This window comes from Ascidia mentula, chromosome 1 (assembly GCF_947561715.1).
Source record: "Ascidia mentula chromosome 1, kaAscMent1.1, whole genome shotgun sequence".
Lineage (NCBI taxonomy): Eukaryota > Metazoa > Chordata > Ascidiacea > Phlebobranchia > Ascidiidae > Ascidia > Ascidia mentula.
This window is the reverse complement of record NC_138566.1, coordinates 2434964-2460903: the sequence shown is the minus strand read 5'-3', so window position 1 is coordinate 2460903 and position 25940 is coordinate 2434964. Positions and strand designations below refer to the sequence as shown.

At 37.6% G+C, this 25940-nt stretch overlaps 4 protein-coding genes and 1 pseudogene across 12 annotated transcripts in view; 4 read left to right on the top strand and 1 right to left on the bottom strand.

The window, feature by feature from the left end:
• Positions 1-21560, top strand: part of LOC145909247 (uncharacterized) — a 78014-nt gene extending 56454 nt beyond the window's left edge. For 7 of the 9 annotated variants that reach the window (XM_082996595.1, XM_082996587.1, XM_082996637.1 and 4 more), the window contains 3 exons: positions 20143-20301; positions 20672-20822; positions 21097-21560. In XM_082996595.1, coding sequence (XP_082852721.1) covers positions 20143-20301; positions 20672-20822; positions 21097-21211 — 425 coding nt within the window. In that variant the 3' untranslated portion in view covers positions 21212-21560. Of the gene's footprint in view, positions 1-48; positions 512-20142; positions 20302-20671; positions 20823-21096 lie in introns of those variants that run through there. The other 2 variants (XM_082996602.1, XM_082996654.1) reach the window with 2 other exon arrangements.
• Positions 6614-7995, bottom strand: LOC145912306 (general transcription factor II-I repeat domain-containing protein 2A-like; annotated as a pseudogene).
• Positions 14348-19705, top strand: LOC145912269 (uncharacterized). The gene is made up of 9 exons (XM_082999694.1): positions 14348-14465; positions 14569-14738; positions 14806-15647; positions 15834-15905; positions 16083-16274; positions 17185-17310; positions 17872-17963; positions 18747-18927; positions 19545-19705. Exons 1-9 carry the CDS (start codon positions 14418-14420, stop codon positions 19703-19705), a joined length of 1884 nt encoding a protein of 627 aa, XP_082855820.1. The 5' UTR covers positions 14348-14417.
• Positions 16870-25940, top strand: part of LOC145909531 (kelch-like protein 36) — a 25831-nt gene continuing 16760 nt past the window's right edge. Inside the window, exons 1-3 of the mRNA XM_082996922.1 lie at positions 16870-16965; positions 17185-17310; positions 17872-17963. The gene's annotated coding sequence lies outside the window, so the exon portion shown is untranslated. The remainder of the gene's footprint in view (positions 16966-17184; positions 17311-17871; positions 17964-25940) is intronic.
• LOC145912253 (receptor-interacting serine/threonine-protein kinase 1-like) overlaps positions 23466-25940 on the top strand; it is a 2668-nt gene continuing 193 nt past the window's right edge. Inside the window, exons 1-5 of the mRNA XM_082999670.1 lie at positions 23466-23583; positions 23662-23831; positions 24398-25239; positions 25386-25466; positions 25695-25805. Coding sequence (XP_082855796.1) covers positions 23539-23583; positions 23662-23831; positions 24398-25239; positions 25386-25466; positions 25695-25805 — 1249 coding nt within the window. The 5' untranslated portion in view covers positions 23466-23538. The remainder of the gene's footprint in view (positions 23584-23661; positions 23832-24397; positions 25240-25385; positions 25467-25694; positions 25806-25940) is intronic.

The following is a 25940-nucleotide window of genomic DNA, read 5'->3' as shown; positions in this document are numbered from 1 at the left end:
TCCCAATATCAGTAATAAAAATATACAGGATATGTGTGTTGTTGTCAGTTACGCCGATCCCCTGAAATCAGTTGAAGTTTACGATCCAACCTCAGATGTCTGGACACATGCTTTTGATCTTGACAAACCAGTTGATGATGCGACTGTTGTTGCTGTTTGAGATGTGTTTGTTTGTTCTGAAATTTAACATGTGGGTTATAATGTAGGTCATGTGGTCGTGGGTTTTTTTCGCAATATGTTGTTGCAACTTTTTTCACTTTTTTGTATATTCATGCAACCACGGAAATGTGTGTTGAGTGAATAGGATTATTTTTTGAAAAATTAATTGTTTTGCCTTTGAACAAAATTAATGTAATTGTTCCTTTGTGACAACTTGCTACAAAATTAACCCGGGATCTAATTTTCGTTGGTCGCCAATTGTAATCTGGACAGCGACACAGAAGTTTGTAAATATATTTTTGTTCTGTATGTAAAGGCATTGTTTTTTATTACAAAGGACTATTTTAAAGCGGTTGATGTTTTATTCAGCAAGTTGTGCGGTATATGAATAACGAGCAACACAAAACACACGTTTAATAAAGCGGATACCACGGCATAAGAACAAAGCAATGCACGCTTCGATGCACAAACGAACAGTTCGGTCCCCACAATTCACCATTAAACCCAATTTTTGGTTGTCCATCTTAACAAATCCGTATATATGTAAAATCAAGATTTTTTTGCAGTAACACTGACCCGCTGGATTAAATAACTCCTGTGGTCCCCGTCAAAATATTGTTGTCCAAACAGGTGTAGGCGAAAAATACAATCTTTTTTTTGTGGAACAGGTGTTGGCAGATTTTCAGTAGCATTCCTCTGCAAGCTCTGCCATTCCGATGGTTATCTGTGTTTTTGTTTCACATTTTTCCGTTTTTGGAAAAACTTTAATTCACTTGTAACATGAATTCACTAATATTTGCAAGAATGGCGGCCAATGCGCCACAAGCTCTTCTGCAAGAGCAACATACCGAAGATGGGGGGATTCCAACAAGTGTTTATCGAATGGAGAAGGAGGTCCATGGTCAAACTAGGTCTACGAGATTGCTTCGGTTGGCAAAGGTCAGTATTCTCATCCGTTCAATCGCTTGCGGTTCAACGTAGGTCAGTTCTCGTCAATTCGGTTCAATGCAGTCAATTATTAGTTTTGCGATATCTTACACGACGAGAAAAACTAAATTATGATTATGTTCGTCTGTAGAGAAAATTGAGTAAGGACTAAAATTACTTTTTTTGTAATTTTCTTTTCCCCACTCGGACACCCATGTTTTCTTGGAAACAAAACAATTCAAAATAACTTCGTTTAAATAATGTGATTAATAAACAAAAACTGGATTAATTTAAAAACCAAAGACTGGCAGGCTGTCGATCGCACACCGTATCGATATAATTATATATTAAATTGCACAAAGCAATCTGTGGACAGCTTTATTCGTTTAAATGAAATATTTTTACATTTAATCTTCACAAATACGAGTTGTTTTGTTTACCTGAACTACGAATAGTACAAGAGAACAAAATCGTGACGTAACGACATTGGCAGTGAGATTACTTCCCTACGGATGCTGGAAGGACACTTCAACCCGGGCTATTCCCACACTTGAGAGGTTGGAGAAGGTTTTAGGTACCGACGCATACAACGCCAGAAAAGACGCAATCAAGAAGTGCGTTGATGCCGCCTTCGCCCGGAGGTACGGGACCATTGCTGTGCAAAATGGTGGTTGGTGCGCTAGAGGCAAGACGCGTTGTACAAGAAGTACGGATCCTCCAGCAGTTGTCGCAACGGAAAGGGGGGACCATGGGCCAATGACGTCTACGGTCTTCAATACGTATATGTCAAGTAAGAACTTGTGTTTCACGGTTCTTGTGAACTACTAATTTTGAGTACACGCATTGTGGCTAGTGTGAATTAAGGCAGTAAGCCAGCTAGGCTGTAATGTCTGGGCTGCGAAGCCTGTAAACCTAATGGTTGTGTGTAGTTTTTAAGTTTTAGCGTTTTAGCGAGGAATAAATAACGAAAATACTGAAAACGCTTGAATGAACTCTTGTTCAATCTTACTTTGCCAAACTTTCCAATTTAATAAAACTTTCATTTTCCACTTTTAGAAACTTCATTCCATAAAAGTGACGACAATGGAGAATCTGAAAGTCATCTTCAGAAAATACAAGATATTAATCTAATTCGCTCGTTTATTCTCGTATAGATCCATTGATTAACACTTTTCATTTGTTTATTTAGCCAACATCACATCATCAGGATTGTTGCGAGAATTATTTCATTGGTAGAATTCATGTGAAAGTTTGTCACGTCAAACACCATCAATACATGGTACACAAATATAGTTTGAGGGTTTTAACAGAGGGAAATTAGGTAACATTTCTATGGTAGATTTGATTTTGGAAAGTGCACTTGATAAAACAACAGAGCAATCACGTGACAAAGAAAGTTACAAACGAGGCTTAGAAAATTAATTTTACCACCAAAATATTTTCAGGTAAACAATCGTTTACAGGAGAAATATTTTCCTAGCAGCCGTTCGCGAAGCGTCCATTGACCTAGCGGCGAACTTTTTTCTTACATTTGACGATTCTTGATCGGAAATCTATTATCGGCAAGCGATTTAACGACCATTGTCCGTTAACCACTTTGTTTAAGTGTCGAGAAAACGACGCAATTGTCAGTTTAAGAGTGAGTTGTTCTTTTCTAGTAAAAGGTTGTCCGGTTGACGTTCGAAGGCGTCGCTAGGCAACCTAAAGCAATCCCCAGTACAGTATTGCTCGTGCGAAACTATGATGGAAAGATTTAATATATCGGGTTCGGGCATGACTTATAACTCGTTTGCTTCAGGTCGACATTGTGGACAGTATTTTCCTGCGACTGACTTCAATTAGATAAAATCCATTTCGATTCCCGTTGTCAGGGTAACGGAGTCTGTGGAATAACATGTGATGACGTCGCCGACCGAATCTCACGTTTAATTCTTGGTGCGGAAAGATGAATTTTGTGGAATTCTTTACTGCTCCAATTTTCTGTACATTTCTCCACAATGTCGTCACGTTGTCATGGAAACAGAAACGCAATTTTTTTGACCACACAGGGATTTTGAACCCAGGATCCAGAAGCAGTTGCAACATTTCAAACAACAACGAATTATTTTCTGGAGAAAACGAATCGCTTGGCAACGGTTACCACAAAATGCCTCAGTTTTTATGTAGATAAAGAATTTAGGCTCCTTGTTAAGAGTTTATTTCCACAACGATCAGGTTTTGCTTTTTCTTGATTTTTTACAAACGAAGATTTTAAGTTAAGCAACTGACCGCAAGTTCTGCCAAACATGCAAGTTTTTAATGTTCTCATGCCTTTAATAAAACAAACTTTAACAGAAAATCCATCGCTAATAAAATAAGCTGCTTGGTAGCCAATTCATCACAAAGTGTGGTTTGACATTGGCGATGGACGGAACTCTCTTCATTTGGTTAATGACAGGTCCACGTCCACATGATTCCAGCTACTCAAAGGAGGTGCAATTAATTTCCTAAGCCCTCGTTTATAACTTGGAGTTTTTAGTTGTCGTAACATTCTTTGTCACGTGATTGCTCTGCACTTTCCAAAATCAAATCTACCACAGAAATGTTACCTAACTTCCCTCTGTTAAAACCCTCAAACTATATTTGTGTACCATGTATTGATGGTGTTTGACGTGACAAACTTTCACATGAAACTACCAACGAAATAATTCACACAACAATCCTGATTATGTGATGTTGGCTAAATAAACAAATGGAAAGTGTTAATCAATGGATATACACGAGGATAAACGAGCGAATTAGATGAATATCTTGTATTTGATTCGAGTTGACTTTCAGATTCTCCTTTGTCGTCACTTTTATGGAATGAAGTTACTAAAAGTAAAAAAAAACTGTAAGTTTTATTGAATTGGAAAGGACGTGAGACTGAACAAGAATTCAGTATTTTCGTTGTTGATTACACTTATGCGTTGTAACTTAAATTCACACAACCATTAGTTACAGACTTCGCAGCCCAGGCATTGCAGCCTTGCTGGCTTACTGCGTTAATTCACACTACCAAAAGTTCTTACTTGACATATACGTAGTCGAGTTCGTAGACGTCATTGGACCACGGTCCCCCCCTTCCGTTGCGACAGCTTTTGGAGGATCCGTACTTCTTGTACGTCAGTGAAGCGTCTTTGGCTCCACCGCACCAACCACCATTCTGCACAGCAATAACCTTGTAGTTCCGGGCGAAGGCGGCATCAACGCACTTCTTGACTGCGTCTTTTCTGGTGTTGTATGCGTCGGTACCCAAAACCTTCTCCAACCTCTCCAGTGCGGGAACAGCCCGGGACGAAGTGTCCTTCCAGCATCCGAGGTGACGTAGTCTCACTGCCAATGTCTTTACGTCACGATTTTATTTTCTCGCAATATTCGTAGTTCAGGTAAACAAAACGACTCGTATTTGTAAAGATTAAATGTAAAAATCATTCATTTAAACGAAGTTATTTTGAGTTTTTTTATTTGCAAGAAAACATGGGTGTCCAAATGAGGAGAAGAAGGTGGGGGCATTTGCCCCATCGAAACCCACTGGACACCAATAACCAGCACATTATCAAGAAACACAAAATTCACAACGAAAGTGATTTCAGCCCCCCCAGGAGTTTTATCTGCGGACATAATCATAATTTAGTTTTTCTCGTCGTGTCGGATTTCGCAAAACTAATAATTGACTGCATTGAACCGAATTGACGAGAACTGACCTACGTTGAACCGAAAGCGATTGAACGGATGAGAATACTGACCTTTGCCAACCGAAGCAATCTCGTAGACCTGGTTTGACCATGGACCTCCTTCTCCATTCGATGAACACTTGTTGGAACCCCCCCATCTTCGGTATGTTGCTCTCGCAGAAGAGCTTGTGGCGCATTGACCGCCATTCTTGCAAATATTAGTGAATTCATGTTACAAGTACATTAATGTACATCCGAAAACGGAAAAAATGTGAAACAAAAATGTAGAAACATAGACAACAATCGGCATGGCAGACCTTGCAAATAAAAAATTTGCCCAATTCGTAACACAGGAATCTGCATTCCAACACGTTCAAATTGTGGGAAAACAATCTAAATACAGGCCGAAAACGCGTGGTCGCGCTAAAGGCGATTCTTGCCTCGAAAATTTCAAATTTCAAAATACAGATGTTTAGACCTTCGAGTTCCTCAAGGTTAACAATTTCGTCTAACAATGAAAGCCATGTTGAATTTTACCTGCACTGCGAATACTTCGTAGCCACGGTCGTAAGCTACTTTCGCACATTTTTCGATAGGACCGTCCCTGGATGAATAACTTCCACCCAAAATGCTGTGTCTCCCTTCTTGTATGGTGATTGCACGGGTACTCTTGTCCGCCCAACACCCCAAATTGTTGTACGTAACTTGAAAAAGGAACGGGTAGAGGTAATTGTTCACAGAGCAACGAATAAATGCAATGCAACAGTCAATATCCTGAACATATGTAGTGAATGCATTGGCTTCGTGCGAACCTTTGCTTGGAGTTTGCGAACACGGTTGTTCAACATGGAAACCTTACTTGATTTCTTATTTTTCTGCTAAAACCTTTCCTAATTTTTCTGCTAACACTGGTATAATATTTTACTCCGTGCTAAGAGTATAAAGTGAGGTATTTGTATTAAAGTATAACCTTGTATATAATTGATGGGACCTACAGTGGTTAGTGTAATGCTTCTGAATGTACAAAACAAAATTGTGGTGGTTTGATCGTCAACCTTCAATATAGCAATCTTACTTGGGTAAAACACGCTTGCCGATGCCATGTGGAATATGGCCAGGAACGTTAGAATCAAGCTGGACTTCATCGTCACTGATTGTTGTGGGTATGATTTTCCACCTAAATAATTCTACTGAAAACGAAACCGGACATTGAACATAAAAACAACATTCACTCGATTTAAGGCAATCTTAGGAACTCTGTCATATAATCCAGCCTAAATCATTTGCAACCAAAATCGCTAAAAAGCCTAAGGACACCATCATCCACCTGCGCTAACTTTTAACTGACCTTTTTTAAGTTTCTGTCGCATATATAAGCTGTATCGTTGCCCTGGCAACCTGATGCCAACGGAGAAAGGATCGAGCCACACTTTGAGTCGGTCATAAAATAAAACTTTCTGTTAAATCTTAAGCTGGTGGAAGCTACTAAACAATCGTGCCCTGGATAACGACATTTTAACAATCGGTTTTACCACTTTTAATCCATTCTTCAAATCTCGGCAAACTCCCAGTCGCAAAGAGTTTTAAATCAACTCGTATCGATTTGTGTAGCATTGACATTTTAACACCAACAAATTACACACACCACTGTGTGCTAACGGCCGCCGTTGAATATACTGCTTTTCCAACGATATACCCCTGGTAATTTCGACAAGTTGACGTGAGCAATATAAGAAAGGAATGAAAATCATTCCATACATGAAAAATGTGCACTATTTATTATTTACATTTGCCAAATTACGTATATACAGTGTAACGAAGAGTCGAAGTATTTAATGGCTGCCTTGTTCTTGCACGCCCATAGATAAACTTTCAAAATTAGGTTGCTCGTTTGGAATCATCAGACGAAGACCCGACTCCAAATTGCTGTCCAACATACGTGTTCGGTACTTGTTCTTCAAATACTTCATTTTTGAAAAGGCTGCTTCGCACACGTAAGGGCTTCTAAAAAGAACGAGAGTTTTGCTGACCAATTCTTGCAGTTTAGGATATTCAACTGCACTTTTCCAGGTATCCAGCAAATCTTCTTCGTCTTTAAATTTCTTGACTAGCTGCTCGTTATTTTTCAACTCAACCAGCTCCATTTGAAGACGTAACGGTGCAATTTCGGTTTCCACCAGATGTGGAAAAGCAACGATTCTGATTGTTTGCGAAATTTTCTCAAAATCTTTAAAACGGTTAGCGAATTCCTCCAACAGCCCGTCGAAAACGCCGGAAATATGTCGAATGGAATATTCCCAACATTTATTTCTTTGCTGTCAATCAGCGCTGTCACTTGTGGAAAATGAAAGAAATTGCGCTGCCAAAGATGACTTTTAAAGAGGAGACATTTGTCCCGAAAATCTTATACTTTTTTGTACAGGAGACAAACTGTTGTTGTTTTTCCTTTGGTTCAGATAGTTGACATGAGTTAGAAAATCCACCAGAAAAGCAAGAGATGTGAGGAAGTCAAAGTTGATCAGGGGGCAATACTTGTTTTTAAAGCCATAATATTCTGTGATTTCTTTTCGCAAGAGCAGAACACGGCAAGACGTCTCTCCCTGAGACAACCAACGGACGGAGGAGTGATGAAGCACGTCCTCTGCTGACGTATCACTTGAGCTTGACATTTCTTGAAATTGCCTGTGATGAAGAGCATTTGTCCGAATGAATAAAATAATACCATTTACGTCTTTCAGAACGTTACTTAAAGCAACGGATTTGGCACACAATGCTTCCTGGTGGATAATACAGTGAAGATTAATGAGCTCGTTATTTCCATGCTCCTTGCATACGTAATCTGACAATCTTGTCACAAATCCTTGTTGCTTACCCTTCATGGCAGGTGCGCCATCCGTGCAAATGCCACGAAGACTTTTTAAATCTAATCCGGAGCGAATGCAGGCATTTTTGACTGCATCAAATATGTCTTCACCACGGGTGCGGGTATAGCCAGTGTTTCCATAGAAAGAAGATCCTCACACAACTCAAAACTTGTAGATAGAGAAAGAACGAAGACTAGCAGTTGCGCAGAGTCGTTGATGTCCGTAGATTCGTCAACAGCGAGCGCAAGTAAACTTCTTTCTTTATTAACTTTTGCTTTCGGAGAGAGCTTCAACTGCTGAGCGATGTCAGATTGCCGGCGGTGCACAGTAGCGCATTTAACAACGTCCATGATACATCGTCAGATTGCCGGGATGAATGCATTTAACAACGTCCATGATACATCGTCAGATTGCCGGGATGAATGCATTTAACAACGTCCATGATACATCGTCAGATTGCCGGGATGAATGCATTTAACAACGTCCATGATACATCGCTTAACAAGTACCCCATCGGAATAAAGCTTTCCTGCAACACCAAGATGATATGCCACTCTGTAGGAAGCTTCGCAACGATGATTGGTGGAGTGAACGAAAGACGAGATGCAAGCGGTTTGCTGACATACACGCTTTTTTAAATTTTCGACACAGACCTTCCTAGACTTTCCATCCGACTTCGCATAGGCATGTGACAAATGCCGCTGAAAATGCTGCTTTGCATTATCCCCTTTTACAGTTTTACCGATTTGGCTGCAAATTAAACACTTCATGGTATGTGTTGCTGTCTCCATCATAAAATAATCCACGTCCCATTTGGGATTAAACGCCCTTTTCTCTTCTTTTAACAACCTTTTGCGTTTCAGCGACATGACTGATATGAGTCCACTGTTTAGCTTTTTGACAACTGTACATGCGTACGAGACAATTTACCTATATGCTATCAATGTTTTGTAACGTCACCATCCGTATTGTTTCGCTTTGTCTCGCATGTGTTTCGAAAGTTGCGGTGGCTGCACCAACCAGAGGGATGTTAGTTGACAAAAAAACATCGCCAGTTAACAAAAGTTTAAACGCACGTGACTCGGCCGCCTTACGAGGTAGCGACTTACTTTTTTCACACAAAGATAGATCACAGGCTGACTTTCCAACGAAAGAAAAATCAAAAAAAAATTTGCATTAATATTCGAATATGAATATGATATGTTTGCTATGCCATAACTATAAGTAAACATCGATTTCCGTTAAAATCCTTAAGGGTAGATATTCTTTAGCGTCCATACTATCTAAAAATATCAAACTTTTTTGCGAGAAAAAACGGAAAGCTTCTCAAATTTGAAGAATATTAACCATAACCTCCTATACTTTTCCACGTTTTGCGCCCGCCGCGAAAGGTAACAAAAAAATTCCCAGTTAACAAAACTTTGGCCGCGTGTAACTCTGCCATCTTATAAGCCAGCGACTTACTTTTTTCACACAAAGATAGATCACAGGCTGAACTTTCCAACAAAAGAAAAATTAAAAAAAAATGTGCATTAATATTCGTATATGAATATGATATGCCATAACTATAAGTAAACATCGATTTCCGTTGAAATCCTTGAGGGTAGATATTCTTTGGCGTCCATACTATCTAAAAATATCAATTTTTTTTGCGAGAAAAAACGGAAAGCTTCTCAAATTTGAAGAATATTAACCATAACCCCCTATACTTTTCCACGTTTTGCGCCCGCCGTGAAAGGTAACAAAAAAATTCCCAGTTAACAAAACTTTGGCCGCGTGTAACTCTGCCATCTTATAAGCCAGCGACTTACTTTTTTCACACAAAGATAGATCACAGGCTGAACTTTCCAGCAATAGAAAAATTTAAAAAAAAATTACATTAATATTCGAATATGAATATGATATGTTTACTATGCCATAACTATAAGTAAACATCGATTTCCGTTGACATCCTTGAGGGTAGATATTCTTTGGCGTCCATACTATCTAAAAATATCAAACTTTTTCGCGAGAAAAAATCACGTACACTTCATTTGACCCTCACACCCCTGCACCAGAGTCATAGAAATCACGAGTACTCCAACTGCCACATTTGGCCGCCATTTTGTGTCCAGAAGCCTGGAACGCGTGTAGCCTGTTCAGTAGATGCCATCGTGGTTTAACGGTTTCTAACTTTATTGCTGTCCACAAGATGGTCTAAAATTTCTTGCCGGTGTGTTTTTTCAATGTAGAACGTAAGTTTCACGCACAAGATGTTTAACTGATAAGTTTTGTGTGTAAAATACGTCATGTATTAAATGAATTATATCAGCATCAGCCATAACACACAACAAAAGTTACTGATTAGCATAAAAATGGGTTGGACAACTTGTGTTTTCTATGGATTTTGGGCTGCACCAGTTACTACTCGCTACAGCGAACGAATGTGTATAACGCGGAAATGGAAATTGGCCTAATTAAAAGCTTAACTGTTGAGACCGCTTTAAAATCAAGTTTCAGAAGCAACGACGGCCATTTTGATATAAATGTGCACGGCCGCAAAAAATAGCGTCCGCGGCTGCATGCTTTGTTTGTTAAAATTGTACTTTTAGATTTAGAACTATTTTCCATCAGAAATAGACTACTGTCGATCTGACAGAATCCAAAATTATTGTTTCGCAAAATGCGTTCCGCATCAATGAGCAGCATTGCACAAGAAGGTTTAACTTGTACAAAAGAGTTTATTGTTGGTATATATCATACCAGTAAGCATTATTTTGCAAAATATTTCACTTCTTAATCATTTCGTACCAATACCTCTGTAGAAGTCCCAAGTTTATATTCAAAATAACCTGAAATACGGATCTTTTTGCTCATTTTTGCATTGCCGGTAACGTCACTTTCAATCAAGTGCCAAACCACTTTCCGCTTCATAGGATTTTATTTAAATCTCAGTATCTGTCAAGGATAGAGTCCAGAATAGCGTGAAAGTAATAAAAATCGGTAGAGATCCCACGTATTCCATCAGAATGACCTGAAACACGGGTGTTTTTGCGCTTTTTTGCATTGCCGGTGACGTCACTTTCAATCAAGTGCCAAACCACTTTCCGCTTCATAGGATTTTATTTAAATCTCAGTATCTGTCAAGGATAGAGCGAAGAATAGCGTGAAAGTAATAAAAATCGGTAGAGATCCCACGTATTCCATCAGAATGACCTGAAACACGGGTGATTTTGCGCTTTTTTGCATTGCCGGTGACGTCACTTTCAATCAAGTGCCAAACCACTTTCCGCTTCATAGGATTTTATTTAAATCTCAGTATCTGTCAAGGATAGAGCGAAGAATAGCGTGAAAGTAATAAAAATCGGTAGAGATCTCACGTATTCCATCAGAATGACCTGAAACACCAGTGTTTTTGCGCTTTTTTGCATTGCCGGTGACGTCACTTTCAATCAAGTGCCAAACCACTTTCCGCTTCCTAGGATTTTATTTAAATCTCAGTATCCGTCAAGGATAGAGTGCAGAATAGCGTGAAAGTAATAAAAATCGGTAGAGATCCCACGTATTCCATCAGAATTACCTGAAACACGGGTGTTTTTGCGCTTTTTTGCATTGCCGGTGACGTCACTTTCAATCAAGTGCCAAACCACTTTCCGCTTCATAGGATTTTATTTAAATCTCAGTATCTGTCAAGGATAGAGCGGAGAATAGCGTGAAAGTAATAAAAATCGGTAGAGATCCCACGTATTCCATCAGAATGACCTGAAACACGGGTGATTTTGCGCTTTTTTGCATTGCCGGTGACGTCACTTTCAATCAAGTGCCAAACCACTTTCCGCTTCATAGGATTTTATTTAAATCTCAGTATCTGTCAAGGATAGAGTGAAGAATAGCGCGAAAGTAATAAAAATCGGTAGAGATCCCACGTTTTCCATCAGAATGACCTGAAACACCAGTGTTTTTGCGCTTTTTTGCATTGCCGGTGACGTCACTTTCAATCAAGTGCCAAACCACTTTCCGCTTCATAGGATTTTATTTAAATCTCAGTATCTGTCAAGGATAGAGCGAAGAATAGCGTGAAAGTAATAAAAATCGGTAGAGATCCCACGTATTCCATCAGAATGACCTGAAACACGTGTGATTTTGCGCTTTTTTGCATTGCCGGTGACGTCACTTTCAATCAAGTGCCAAACCACTTTCCGCTTCATAGGATTTTATTTAAATCTCAGTATCTGTCAAGGATAGAGCGGAGAATAGCGTGAAAGTAATAAAAATCGGTAGAGATCCCACGTATTCCATCAGAATTACCTGAAACACGGGTGATTTTGCGCTTTTTGCATTGCCGGTGACGTCACTTTCAATCAAGCGCCAAACCACTTTCCGCTTCATAGGATTTTTTTTAAATCTCATTATCTGTCAAGGATAGAGTGCATAATAGCGTGAAAGTAATAAAAATCGGTAGAGATCCCACATTCCATCAGAATGACCTGAAACACAGGAGTTTTTGCGCTTTTTTTGCGTTGCCGGTGACGTCACTTTCAACCAAGTGCCAAACCACTTTCCGCTTCATAGGATTTTTTTAAATCTCTATATTTGTCCAGAATTTATGTCGTCGCAAAATCTAATGGAGTGGCACACTCGTTTTTTCACACAATCTCATACATTTTCCCTTCTAATCACAATGTGTCACACTTATGAACTTGCAAAGAACGTTTTATTGTGCAATATGCGTCCAATTCTTTTTCCTTCTTTTTGTAGTGAATATAAATGACCGTAAAGGTAATGCTTGTTAAAATAAATATTTTGATTTAACATTTTCAAATGAAATGATATTTACTCTTAAAAAATGTTAAATTTGTGCATGATGTTGATGTATCACAGGTGAAAGTGATCTTTGCTTGTTACTCAAACATCGCAAGGGTTAGGCGTGTTTATGAAAAGACTAACAAACGCGTTTGGTATGTGTATCAACATACTTTATAAAGCGACGTAAACCGAAATTAAACATGCACAATATCGAATCAAGTCAACCAGCATGGGCAATTGGCATATTTAATCAAGAAGTGTTGCAAAGGATGTTAATGTCGGTATGGAAATAAGGTTAGAATCCGACGATTTCGCCACTACCATTCGTCAATACAAACTCCCAATCGGATAATATTAAGCACCTCAAAGGCTATCGCATAACGAGACAGGATCGTCACAATGAGAAAACCCTCATTTGGCAGCTATGGTATTTTTAGCATGCAATGTAAACATTTCTGTGTTGTTTGATTACAATGTTGGATATCGTAAATGCAAATTTTGCCAGGCAATTTGTGCACGAAACACTGCATAGGCCAAAATCTGACTTCTCTAATCGTTTCGATCATGTACAGCTCATCTGGTGGAGCGTTGGGCCTCATTAAAAATCGCAAAAAAGTGAAAAATCCCTGGTTTGAAGTCATTCTGATGGAAAACGTGGGATCTCTCCCGATTTTTATTACTTTCACCCTATTCTGTACTTTATCCTTGACAGATACTGAGATTTAAAAAAAATCCTATGAAGCGGAAAGTGGTTTGGCACTTGATTGAAAGTGACGTCACCGGCAATGCAAAAAAGCGCAAAATCACCCGTGTTTCAGGTAATTCTCATGGAATACGTGGGATCTCTACCGATTTTTATTATTTTCACGCTATTCTGCACTCTATCCTTGACAGATACTGAGATTTAAATAAAATCCTATGAAGCGGAAAGTGGTTTGGCACTTGATTGAAAGTGACGTCACCGGCAATGCAAAAAAGCGCAAAAACACACGTGTTTTTGGTCATTCTGATGGAATACGTGGGATCTCTACCAATTTTTATTACTTTCACGCTATTCTGCACTCCATCCTTGACAGATACTGAGATTTAATTAAAATCCTATGAAGCGGAAAGTGGTTTGGCACTTGATTGAATGTGACGTCACCGGCAATGCAAAAAAGCGCAAAAACACCCGTGTTTCAGGTCATTCTGATGGAATACGTGGGATCTCTACCGATTTTTATTACTTTCGCGCTATTCTGGACTCTATCCTTGACAGATACTGAGATTTAAATAAAATCCTATGAAGCGGAAAGTGGTTCGGGATTTGATTGAAAGTGACGTCACCGGCAATGCAAAAATGAGCAAAAAGATCCGTATTTCAGGTTATTTTGAATATAAACTTGGGACTTCTACAGAGGTATTGGTACGAAATGATTAAGAAGTGAAATATTTTGCAAAATAATGCTTACTGGTATGATATATACCAACAATAAACTCTTTTGTACAAGTTAAACCTTCTTGTGCAATGCTGCTCATTGATGCGGAACGCATTTTGCGAAACAATAATTTTGGATTCTGCCAGAATGACAATAGTAGAAATAACCTACTTCAAAATTTGTAAAATGTGAACATTAGAAATATGTACGACTGATTTTTCTTTTAAAAGAATTTCTTGGTTTGTGTTTTCCCAATGAAAAAAGACAGAATTTTGTCGTTTTTCACTTCTATGTTTTTGAATACTGCACGTATTTTGTGTTGACAATAGTTTGGAAGGTTTTGCCAGTGTACGGTTACAGTTCCAAGTAAATGATTAACCATCAAATAAAACTGTAGCAGTTTGAGACCGACTCGTGACAGTCTGCAAACAATCAAAGTTCTTGTAACTAGATTAGCCCAAACTTCCTTATTTAGTTTTGCTTCACTCAGGGATCAGCACTTAATTTGCACAGTTTTGGAAAATGATAAATGAAAGCAATTTTAGTTTGTGTTGCGGGTAAAAAATTAAATGATGGCGTTTGCCTCATCTGTTGCTGACCCACAAGGACTAGATGTTGTAAGTATAACATAGCTGTACGCATTGAATGTTGTATAATGAACTGTTGTATTTTTGGCTGAAAAAGTATTGTATTATTTACCTTTAAAAGTCGTTTTTTTAGCTGAGAGAGTTCAAAGCTGAAAATATCTTTTGTGACATCAAGCGGGGTGTAATCGGTCAAGGCAGCTATGGTCGAGTTTTCCTTGGAAAACATGAAAAAGTTGGGTTTCTTGCTGTAAAGTGCTTGAAAGTCACTGGTGGAGAACATGAACAACATCTGTTTGAAAAAACGTAAGATTAGGGTTATTGACGAATATTTGTAGCAGTTAGATCAGCATAATATATATACTTTTTGTAGATTCAGATGTGAATACCAAAATTTACTGCAATCTCGCCATGACAACATATCAACTGTTCATGGATACACCAAATGGCCAGGAGCAATCGGGATTGTAATGCAATTCTATGGAGGTGGAAATTTAAGAATTCTAATCCTGGATCAAGATATTGAACTGGGACTTGGTTTGATTCTTCGCATGGCAACTGAAATAGCATCAGGAGTTGCCTACATTCACAATTGTGGAATCAACAAGCGATTGGTTCACTTAGATTTAAAACCAGAAAATATTTTCATGACACCAGACTTGCATTGCGTAATTGGTGACTTTGGTTGTGCCCGGTTGGTCCAACTGACGTCAGGATCAACAACTCAACTCCCCGATCAATCAAAATCACAGGGGTTAACACTTTACTATGCAGCACCAGAAAGACTTCTTCAATATGCAAAACCTAAAAAAGAACAGGATGCTTACAGCTGTGGTATCATCTATTTTGAGATGCTAAGTCGTGAACAACCATACCAGTCAGAACAAGAGTTGTGGCACAAGCTTGAGAGGAGTCGACGACCGGACTGTGAAGCAATACAAAGCCTAAGAGAGCAAAGCAATGCAAACAACAGAGAAATAGTTGATTTGATGGAAAGAGCGATGATCAGATGTTGGGATCAAGATCCAAATCAACGACCAGACATGGTCCACATTCGGGATGAATTCCAACAACTTCTTTCCAAACAAGCTCCCACAGTAATTTTGCAGCAAGTATTAAATGCTGCAAGAAACATGCATTTTGTGGATCCAACAGCAACCCACAATCCAACTGTTCCACTCAGCCAGTTTTCAACACAGACATGGAAATTTCATGGTAGCATTTTGTTTGTCAGTTTCATGATTTCAAGTTTGTTTTTTCCACGATAGTGTTTATGTACAATGGAACAAGGTCGTTGCGTCAGAAATTGGAATAAAGCCTATACCACCTTTGCAGAAATTGCAAATTTTGCGGAATTGCTACTTCGCAAAACAAATTTTCTGTAAACTGCACTGTTTTCAGATAAATTAGCAATTGCTGAAGTTGCCCAGATGCAAATACACCAGACACAGCCCAGAGCATCACATAATAGAGGTTTTGTAACCCAACATAACATATTCTGCCAACTAATGCTAAAACTAAAATCCTAACTGCTTCTTATGGTGTTATGAATTAGAATATAATATAATACCATACCACATATTAATATTTGTATGTTTAAATTAATAATGCTTTAATACAATGCATTTAACTGGATATATTTGTCTCCAGGTGCAAACAGGCAACCTGCAAGTCATGCTACACCCCAAAACCCACCCAGTGAAGAAAACCTTCCAGTGGATCATGACTTGCCCAACCCATCATCTGGAAGAACTGCAATAGGTGTTGGACTTGAAAGTAATCTACCACTACAGGACAACATACAGCAAAGTGAAAGAGAACAGGAATCATCACAAGTACAAGGCAAGTGATTGGGTACAGACTTGTGTTTTTTGTCATTTTACTCCTCAGTCTATTTTAGCGCAACTACATATTTATTTAATGCCTCACAATAAGATTGTAATTGGGAGTTCAATACCATAGTTGTCAATGCCTGTCAGATACCATTTCCTGATTGGATTTGACTGCATAATAGTTTTAATTATGATTAACATGCCATAATTATACATGGCAAGGGAGTCTCTTTTCACAATATTCTAGACAACTTCTACAATTACACTACTTAGTAAGCTCTTATCGGTTTTAATCATGCAGTCTTATAACTGTAGACAAGCAAATTAATGTTTCTTTTGCCATAATCTGTGCCAAAATGGGTTAAGCAAAATCTGGGCCAAATAACAAATAAAGTTTTTTTTGCAAACTTGCTCAAAGCCTCTACAGATTTAATTGCATTTGCCAACATCTAGTTGAGATACCTTTTTATCCATTTGTAAGTCATATCCTTTACATGCTTTTATCTAAAAGGTTACAACATTAAATTAGAGGGTTTAAAAAAGTCATTCATCAATCAGGATTAAATGCTTCTATTCACAAAATCTCAACACAGTAAATACAAGATTTACAAGTCATGCTAGACGTCGAGTCCCATCCAGTGGAAGAAATCGTCCAGTACATCGCGAATTTTTCATTCCCTTAAAAAGGAGAAGTACAAAGGGTAATTTGTATTTTTCGAGGTTCCTGGATGAATATATTAATTAATATTGTTAATTATCTATTACATTTCAACACTGTTGATGTACAGTGATGGTTATTTACTTATAACCACATTAACATAATTGAACGAAACACAGATTTAGTGTTTACTACATGTATTTTGGTGAAAAAGAACTGTGTTTCCTCACATGTGGATATATATGTGATAATGTATTGACAGGTGAAGGAAGTAACTCTGAGACTCCAAGTGAAGCAAGATCTCAAAGCTCAACAAGTGAAACAAATCCTCAAGGAAACCATTTCCTGCCCCACTCATCACACCAAGAACCAAGCAGAAGAAACAGGGGTAACATATCTTGCTTTCTGCCTTGGAAAAAAGTTAAATGTATCAAACTCTGTAACTTCCAGGCTAGCTTCTCAACATATGAGCTGCCAGTTCTACTGTATAGTTTTTAAAGGTTATTAGTATTTAAATTTAAAGCTCCTGTGGGCAGCAGTGCACTCAGTAGCGTTTTTGAAGTAAGTTTTCCTGTTGGAAAATGTAAGTTTAGTTGATCTATTTTGCATTTCAACGTTGGCCCCAACCCTGTTGTTGTCACAGTAAAGTTGCTTTGCAGCCCCTGGTTCTGTTCCTGCTATTCTTTAGGACAAAAGATCCTCCTAAAGGTTCTCAGATCCTAGTTGTGTTTTATCCAAAACAAAAATAATTTTTTTAAAACTTTTAAATTAGTACGAGTGGAACTTCTCACAGGAATTATTTTTGCAAAAAAAGTAAATCACTCAGTTTGTGCAATAATGTTGTTTGCCCTTAAAGTTGGACTTTGAGGATTTATTACTCTTATGGGGCCTCAACTATGGTGGATTTTTTCACTAACATTGAAATTCATGTTATTTAAACTTTTTGTAGATTCATCAGGATTTCTTGTTATTGGTGGTGAGAATTCAGAAAGAGATTGTGTGAAATGGAATGTTGCCACAAAACGACATCAACATTTACCGGTTAGTTGTATTAGAGTTTTTGCCATGCAAATTAATTTTTAAAATCAGTTACCTAGGGCATAGTTAACAAAGGACAAGTCAAACTCTGCATTTTATGTGATGTATAAAACATGGACTGCAAGAATGGCAAATTACAAATAGAAAAAAACAACAAATAGAAGCATGAAGACATCATCGTACTCCGCACTATAACCATGAAATTGGGTTGTGCAGTCCTTGTCTGTTTTCGTGGTGTGGCTCTGGTGTTTAACCTTTCACTGTGACCCAGATGGTGATCCTGTTCCAAACTTATACTATGACACACTCAGTATTGTTTGATGAAAAGTGCAAAGTATATTATCATTGATGCTTTCGATAAATACATGACAGCTCAAACTGTCATCCTTTCATAACTTACTAAAAAATAAACAAACAGAAACTCAGCACTGTTTTCCAGTTATTGCTCAGTTGTTTTATTGGGATTTTTGAATGAAAACAATTTGACCTAATTAGCAACAATTCTTGAATACTATGCTACACAACAAGTATATCTGTAGAAATGGTGTCAATAAATCTGTAATAATCATGTCATGGCACCTTCAAATTCTGCACTCACTGATCAAAAAAAATTGTTGCATCACAAACAGCAACAAGCTCAATTATGCAAACATATACAAGTTGCTTGCAGTCATAAACAGGTCCCGGCTTAAAAACAACTGTCAAATTATGTTTTAGTCAAAATATTGATGTGGATTAACACATGAGGTGTGAAATGCATGCAAGGTTTCACAATTTTATTTGCAGAAACCGAACAGAGCAAGAAAATTCTCAACTTCAGCCAAAATTGGAAACACAGTTTATGTAATGGGTGGAGAAGGTCCAACAAAAAGTTGTGAGATGATGAATTTGGAGAGAAGTGATCGTTGGATGAAATTTGCTGATTTATGTGAAGGTCGAGTGTTTGCTGCATCTTCCGTTGTCGGAGGTCAGTTGCTATGATTGTACAAAAGATTTTTAAACCAAAATTTAAATGCCTTCAGAACACAGCAGTAAATGTAACACATTATTATTGTGTTTACAATATTTTTAGTTTACAATAATTTATTGTAATTGTTGTGTCTTCTGCAATGTTTGGTGCCTCTGCCTCTAGCACGTGAGTTGACAAGCGGTGTCAACGTTCCCCCTTTTTTCTTTTGTGCCCCTGCGTGTTTTAGTGTGATTCACTTGTTGCGTTATACCTGATGAAGTCTCGCCGCATGGCAGACGAAACGTCGTAAGAATACAATACTTTTATGCCAGAAGATCAGTACATTTTTAATTGCAATATGCCTGGCAGCAACAGGAATTTCATTATTATTGTGTCTGACACTTATCAACACGAAGTTATTTTGGTTGTACAATATTAATTGGTTATTACATGTGCCGTACAACCAGAAGTATAACTGACAGAGTGATATTTATTCAACAGAATCTGTGCACTTTATCATGTGGGTGGTGCTTTGTTGTGCTACAGAAATAGTTGTTGACAACAATCACAAAAGTTTCATAGGAACCAAATTTTAATGCTACCCAATGTATTTTATTGACAATTCCATGTTGTAGAGAAACTTCACCTTTCCGGTGGTCGTGGTGGAGATTTCAAACCAGTATCATCCTACTTGATTTATACCATAGACGAAGACAGATGGGTAATTGGTGTCAACATGTTGCAATCAAGATATGCACATGGAATGTGTTCAATTGACAGTAAGAATATGTTTTAAATCTCTCAAAGCTGATGGAGAGGGCATTTTGTTTCCAAGACAATCCAGGGCAACAATGTAAAAATCGGTTTAAACTTTAAACACCCCACAATACTCACTCACTTATTACTCACAAATATTCCATGAAGTCACAAAACTGTTTACTTAGTGATGACGTCATATACTCGAGTTTTAATTTCGTTTTGTGTAAAACAAGCAAAAAAAAAATTTCATAAAATTAAACCCTTGTTCAAAAATAATTATTTGCGTGCTTACTGAGTTCTTGAATGTTAACCATGATATCATTTAGTTTTTATTTACATCTTTACATAAAACTGTCCCTTGTTTCTACGTTAAACGCAATGCTTACCTCAATGATTGTTACGTAACATTACAACATAATCGTAATATGACGTCACAATAAATATTAACACAAGCGATTTTGGAAATTTCTTCAGATGTTTTGTTTTCTGTGGGCGGATGGGATGGCGGACAACTCTTACAATCATGTGAATTCCACGATGTTCGTGTTGGAACCTCCACAAGAATCGCTTCTCTCAATGAACCAAGATGGTATTTAGCATGTGAAGAAATTAAAGGGAAGATCTATGCAATTGGTTAGTTATCAGAAGTTACATATTAACTAAAATTAGTAGTTTTTGAAACTGTTTCTTATTTCCTGGATTCCATCCATTAATATGGGATAACTTCAGTTGATTCGATAATATTTTGAATGAAGGTTTGTTATTTTCTTGCTTTTCTTGTAGTTTATTTATTCTTGACAAATAGTTTTTGAACTAACTCAAATTACTGGCTTAGTTTTAAACCAAAAACCATCAAAATATGTTCATTGTAAGATTTACAACAGTAATTAATATTACTTAATTCACACATGTTGTAATTAAAGTCGCATTAACAAATGTTTCACTTTAATACAAACAGAAGCCAAGAAAATCTCTGGACAAAGTTTTACTTTAAATCTGACAGGAGGTTTGGGTGATCTTGACTCCCTGGGAACAGTTGAAGAATACGAACCTAGAGTCAACAAATGGAAATATGTTTCTCCTCTCCTAAAACCTCGTTACCGTCACTCTGCTTGTGTTATTGATGGGAGGATTTATGTTGTGGGTGGAAGGAGGTGAGGTTTACGTTTGAATGTTTTGTACTAGTGATTGTGACGTCACTACGGGGTTTGTTACTCATAATTTAAGGTGTTTAGTGACTGGGATAATATATGTAAGTGTGTGATTTGCGCGCAACCGACTGACCTTGCTAATATTATTAAATAAATGTAGTTTTTCAATCGCAATATCTGTAATAAAAATATACAGAACATGTGTGTTGTTGTCAGTTAAGTGTGTAATGATTTCCTGATTTTTAACTAAACACGCATTTATTTTTATATTATTTAGGGGTAAGTTCCATCCCCCGAATTCAGTTGAAGTTTACGATCCAACCTCAGATGTCTGGACACGTGCTTTTGATCTTGACAAACCAGTTTATGATGCGACTGTTGTTGCTGTTTGAGATGTGATTGTTTGTTCTGAAATTTAACATGCGAGTTGTTATGTGGTCGTTGGTTTTTTTCACAATATGTTGTTGCAATTTTTTTCACTTTTTTGTATAAACATGCAACCACGGAAATGTATGTGGAGTGAGCGGGATTATTTGCTGTAAAAAATGTGAATAATTGTTTTGCCTTTGAACAAAATTAATGTAATTGTTCCGTTGTGACAACTTGCTACAAAAATAACCCGCGATATAATTTCCGTTGGCCGCCAATTGTAATCTGAACAGCGACACAGAAGTTTGTGAATATATTTTTGTTATGTATGTAAAGGCATTGGTTTTTATTACAAAGGACTATTTTAGAGCGTTTGATGCTTTATTCAGCAAGTTTTCCGGTATAGGAAGAGCGAGCAACACAAAACACACGTTTAATAAAGCGGATACCACGGCATAAGAAAAAGGCAATGCACACTTCGATGCACAAATGAACAGTGCGGTCCCCACAATTCACCATTAAACCCATTTTTTCGTTGTCCATCTTGAAAAATCCGTATATATGTAAAATCAAGACCTTTCACTGTAACACTGACCCGCTGGATTAACTAACTGCTGTGGTCCCCGACAAAATATTGTTGTCCAAACATGTGTAGAGAAAAATTCAATCTGTAATATAACCGACCAAGATTCCGCACCAAATTATTAGGTGGGTAGTGGACACAAACCCAACGAAAAGGGGGTGCAGAGGTTGCGGCGCAACTGGTCCAATGTCCGTCTAGTAGCAAACGGGACCACTTCTGCCAATTTCTCGATGAATCTAAAGCAATGTAAACGGTTGTTGTGTAAAGCAAATCAAGTGAAAGACTCGTACTTTGTCCTTCACTATTCCGTGCATTACCTCAACGTTTTACTCATCCAACGTGGTAATGAACAAATGACAGTAAATTTGGTGGTGTTACGAGTCTCGAACATGACGTAAAACGACAACCCACGTTAGTAAGGTCATGACGTCATAGGGGAAAAGCGGCCGTCGGGTTTCAGTTACATCATTTATATAAGTTATGTTAATTGTTGTTGGTGACTTAATAAAAGTTCTTAGAAGTTTATTAAGCGCAAGTATGTGGAAAGTTGGGGAGATTTGGTTGAAAGTAGACTTCATCCTTCGTGTTGCAAATAATAATAAAATTTTGAAAACTTTTCGTTCATCTCGCTATGAGTTGGGAGTGGTTACGGAAGCAAACTTCACCCCACAGTCACAAATAATACAAAGTCAATGACTGTCAAAGGTTACATCAATATGATATTTCAACTGTGAACAACGTGTACGCTTCTACCAGACTGCTTTCACCATAGATTTAATGGGCTGCATGATTCTATAATTTGTAATTTCTAGTTCTGTAACCTAAAGTTAAACCCAGTCATCGCACGCAGTGACAAAATTAGAAAATATCGAAAGATGGCCGTCGAGTTTTAAAATTTAAACTTTTATTTCTCAAACACTGAGCAAAGCAAGAGTAACTTATGAGAGCGGGAGTCCGCAACATATTTTTGCTCCACCAGCAAAATTCGATTCAACGCCCCGCGGCTCAAAACGAGTATACGAACCATATGTTGGGTTTATTTGAGGCATTACCCTTGGTCGATGAAAAACATTGTGGAAACTTCCGGATACATCAAGTTTTAGACAAATACTGCGGTATATTTCTCTTGTATGCAAATACAATGCGATTCAAACGGTAGATCACCTGACATAGCTATAACACAACGTGGAAGAGGAAAAAGGAAATGTTACGCAATTACAACTTAAAATTGCCTTAATCCGTCGCATTATCAAGGATTTGGGAGGAATTCACACGAAAAACAAAAATACAACAAACCAAACATTTTTTAGAGGTTTGTTTTTCTCTTGTCCACTTGAATCAACCGATGACAAAACATTCGAATTGCCGTTGTGGTACTCGAGTTGTACATTCTAAGATCGTTGGTTTTTGAAGAATTTAGTCGCAGTGATAATTTGTAAGATAAATTTTGTGAAGTCATTTTTAGGTTTAATAGTTTTGTAGATATGATTTTAATCAAGGGCTTTGTAATCATTTATGCATGAACTGATTCTGTTACCTTGGGTACCGATGCAGCGGACTGTGACGACGTTAAACAAACTGCACGAGTTCTGTGCAAATAGGTTATAATTTAATTTGTTTTTGTCCACTTCAAATAGTTTAAAGTTAGGTTGCATGATTTTAATAAATGAATATAACCTAATTTGTGTCCAGGAGTAACATTTACAATGTAGGAAAAATTATTTGCTTGAAGAACAATTATTAAATGCCGTTGTGTAAAACTAAACAATGGCTTTTGCCTCATTTGGTAATGAACAAGAAGCACTTGATATTGTAAGTATATCACAATTTTGTGCGTTGAATACATTTCAACAAAATTATGTGGTGATTTAAAGTAATATTTATTTTCAGCTGAGGGAATTCAAAGCAGAAAACATCAAGTGTGACGTCAAACTGTGTAAAGTCGGTGAAGGCAGCTTTGGTAAAGTCTTGCTTGGAAAACATGAAAATTTTGGATTTGTTGCTGTGAAGTGTTTAAAATTCATTGGTGGAGAACATGAACAATATCAGTTTGAAAAAATGTAAGATTGTGGTTTCTTGCCAATATTTTTCATGGCAGCATGTCATTATTCAACGTTATTTGAAAAATTAAAGATGTTTCAAACACAAGTAAGTTCATCATTAGTGCAATTGTTAAATGACTGAGGTGATTGCACCAGCTGCTCCAACATGCAGACAGAAGCAAACTTAACTGGTAAACACCACATATTCTACACAGATCTAAAGTAAAAACCAAACTATTAATTCGAAAAAGGCCTCACATCCAACATTACAGACCATTACTTAATATCGGTGAATACTCCATGCTGTTTTACCTGTACATTTACAACATGACTGTGCACTGCAGTTTGACAAAATATCACTGCCTTGCAAATTCTCACTCTGTCATCATTATGATTTTATGTTCTTGCTCATCTTTTCATCCTGTTGGTGAGCACAGCCAGTGCAGACAGTCTCAGTCATATAATATTTGCACTGATGATGAATGCAGTTGTGTTTGTTAAAACGATTGCTTATTGTGACATTTAACAGCATCTTATTCAAAGTGGAAAGCTATATGCACATAATCATGTATAATTTCTTGCAGATTCAGACGTGAATATGAGAATTTACTGCGATCTCGTCATGACAACATATCAACCGTTCATGGATACACCAAGTGGCCAGGAGCAATTGGGATTGTAATGCAATTCTATGGAGGTGGAAGTTTAAGAATTCTACTCCTGGATGAAGATATTGAACTGGGTCCTGGTTTGATTCTTCGCATGGCAACTGAAATAGCATCAGGAGTTGCCTACATTCACAATTGTGGAATCAACAAGCGATTGGTTCATTTAGATTTGAAGCCAGAAAATATTTTCATGACGCTTGACTTGCATTGCATCATTGGTGACTTTGGATGTGCCCGGTTGGTCCAACTGACGTCAGGATCAACAACTCAACTCCCCGGTCAATCAAAATCACAGGGGTTGACACTTTACTATGCAGCACCAGAAAGGCTTTTTCAAGATGCAAGACCTAGAAAAGAACAGGATGCTTACAGCTGTGGTATTATGTATTTTGAGATGCTAAGTCGTGAACAACCATACCAGTCAGAACAAGGATTCTGGAACAAAATTAGGCAGAGTCAAAGACCTGACTGTGAAGCAATACAAAGCCTAAGAGAGCAAAGCAATGCAAACAACAGAGAAATAGTTGATGTGATGGAAAGTGCGATGATCAGATGTTGGGATCAAGATCCAAATCAACGTCCAGACATGGTCCACCTTCGTGATGAATTCCAACAACTTCTTTCCAAACAAGATCCCACAGTAATTTTGCAGCAAGTAGCAAATGCTGCAAGGAACATGCATATTGTGGATCCAACAGCAACCCACAATCCAACTGTTCCACTCAGCCAGTTTTCCACACAGACATGGAAGTTTCATGGTAAGATTTCGTTTGTCATTTTCATGATTTAATTTTTTTTCTGTTTCTTACTACTGCAATAGTGTTTATGTGCAATTAAACTTATATATTGATATACACATTTTATATCTCCTGTTTGTGTATTTGTTGAGGATTTTTGTTTATAGATATTGGGCCTGAAATTAAACGACCACTTGATGGCAACATTTATCCAGTTGAACAAGCACAACAATCCCCACAAGTACAAGGTAAGTAATTTATGTTATAAAATTGTTGCCTAAGTCTATGGGTGTCAGAGGCTGTAATATTCTTTAAATGCCAGCTGCCGGCCCAGAAGCATAAAAATTGCGCTACAGAATTCCTCACTGCTCCTTATGGTGTCATGAATTAGAATATAACAAATTACTATTAACCACTACAAAATAATGTATATATAATTAATAATGCTTTCATACAATGCATATATTTGTCTCAAGGTGCAAACAGGCAACCTGCAAGACATGTTACACCCCAAAACCCACCCAGTGAACAAAACCTTCCAGTTGATCATGACTTGCCCAACCCATCACCAGGAAGAAATGAAATGGGTAATTTTGTCTTTAAAAGATTTTTTTGACAAACGAATTTTGGGCCAGATCAAATATATTATAAAAGACTAGGTTATTTTTCAGGTGTTAGAGTTTAAGAGTGAAAATGAATAAAAACACCTTTAAAAAAACAGT

Bases quoted from the DNA above. Each gene is read 5' to 3' on its own strand.
- LOC145912269 (XM_082999694.1), top strand. From the start codon at position 14,418: ATGATGGCGTTTGCCTCATCTGTTGCTGACCCACAAGGACTAGATGTT. The intron at 16,275-17,184 runs GCAAGTGATTGG...ATGTATTGACAG, and splicing joins GGAATCATCACAAGTACAAG to GTGAAGGAAGTAACTCTGAG. The intron at 18,928-19,544 runs GTCAGTTGCTAT...TCCATGTTGTAG, and splicing joins TGCATCTTCCGTTGTCGGAG to AGAAACTTCACCTTTCCGGT.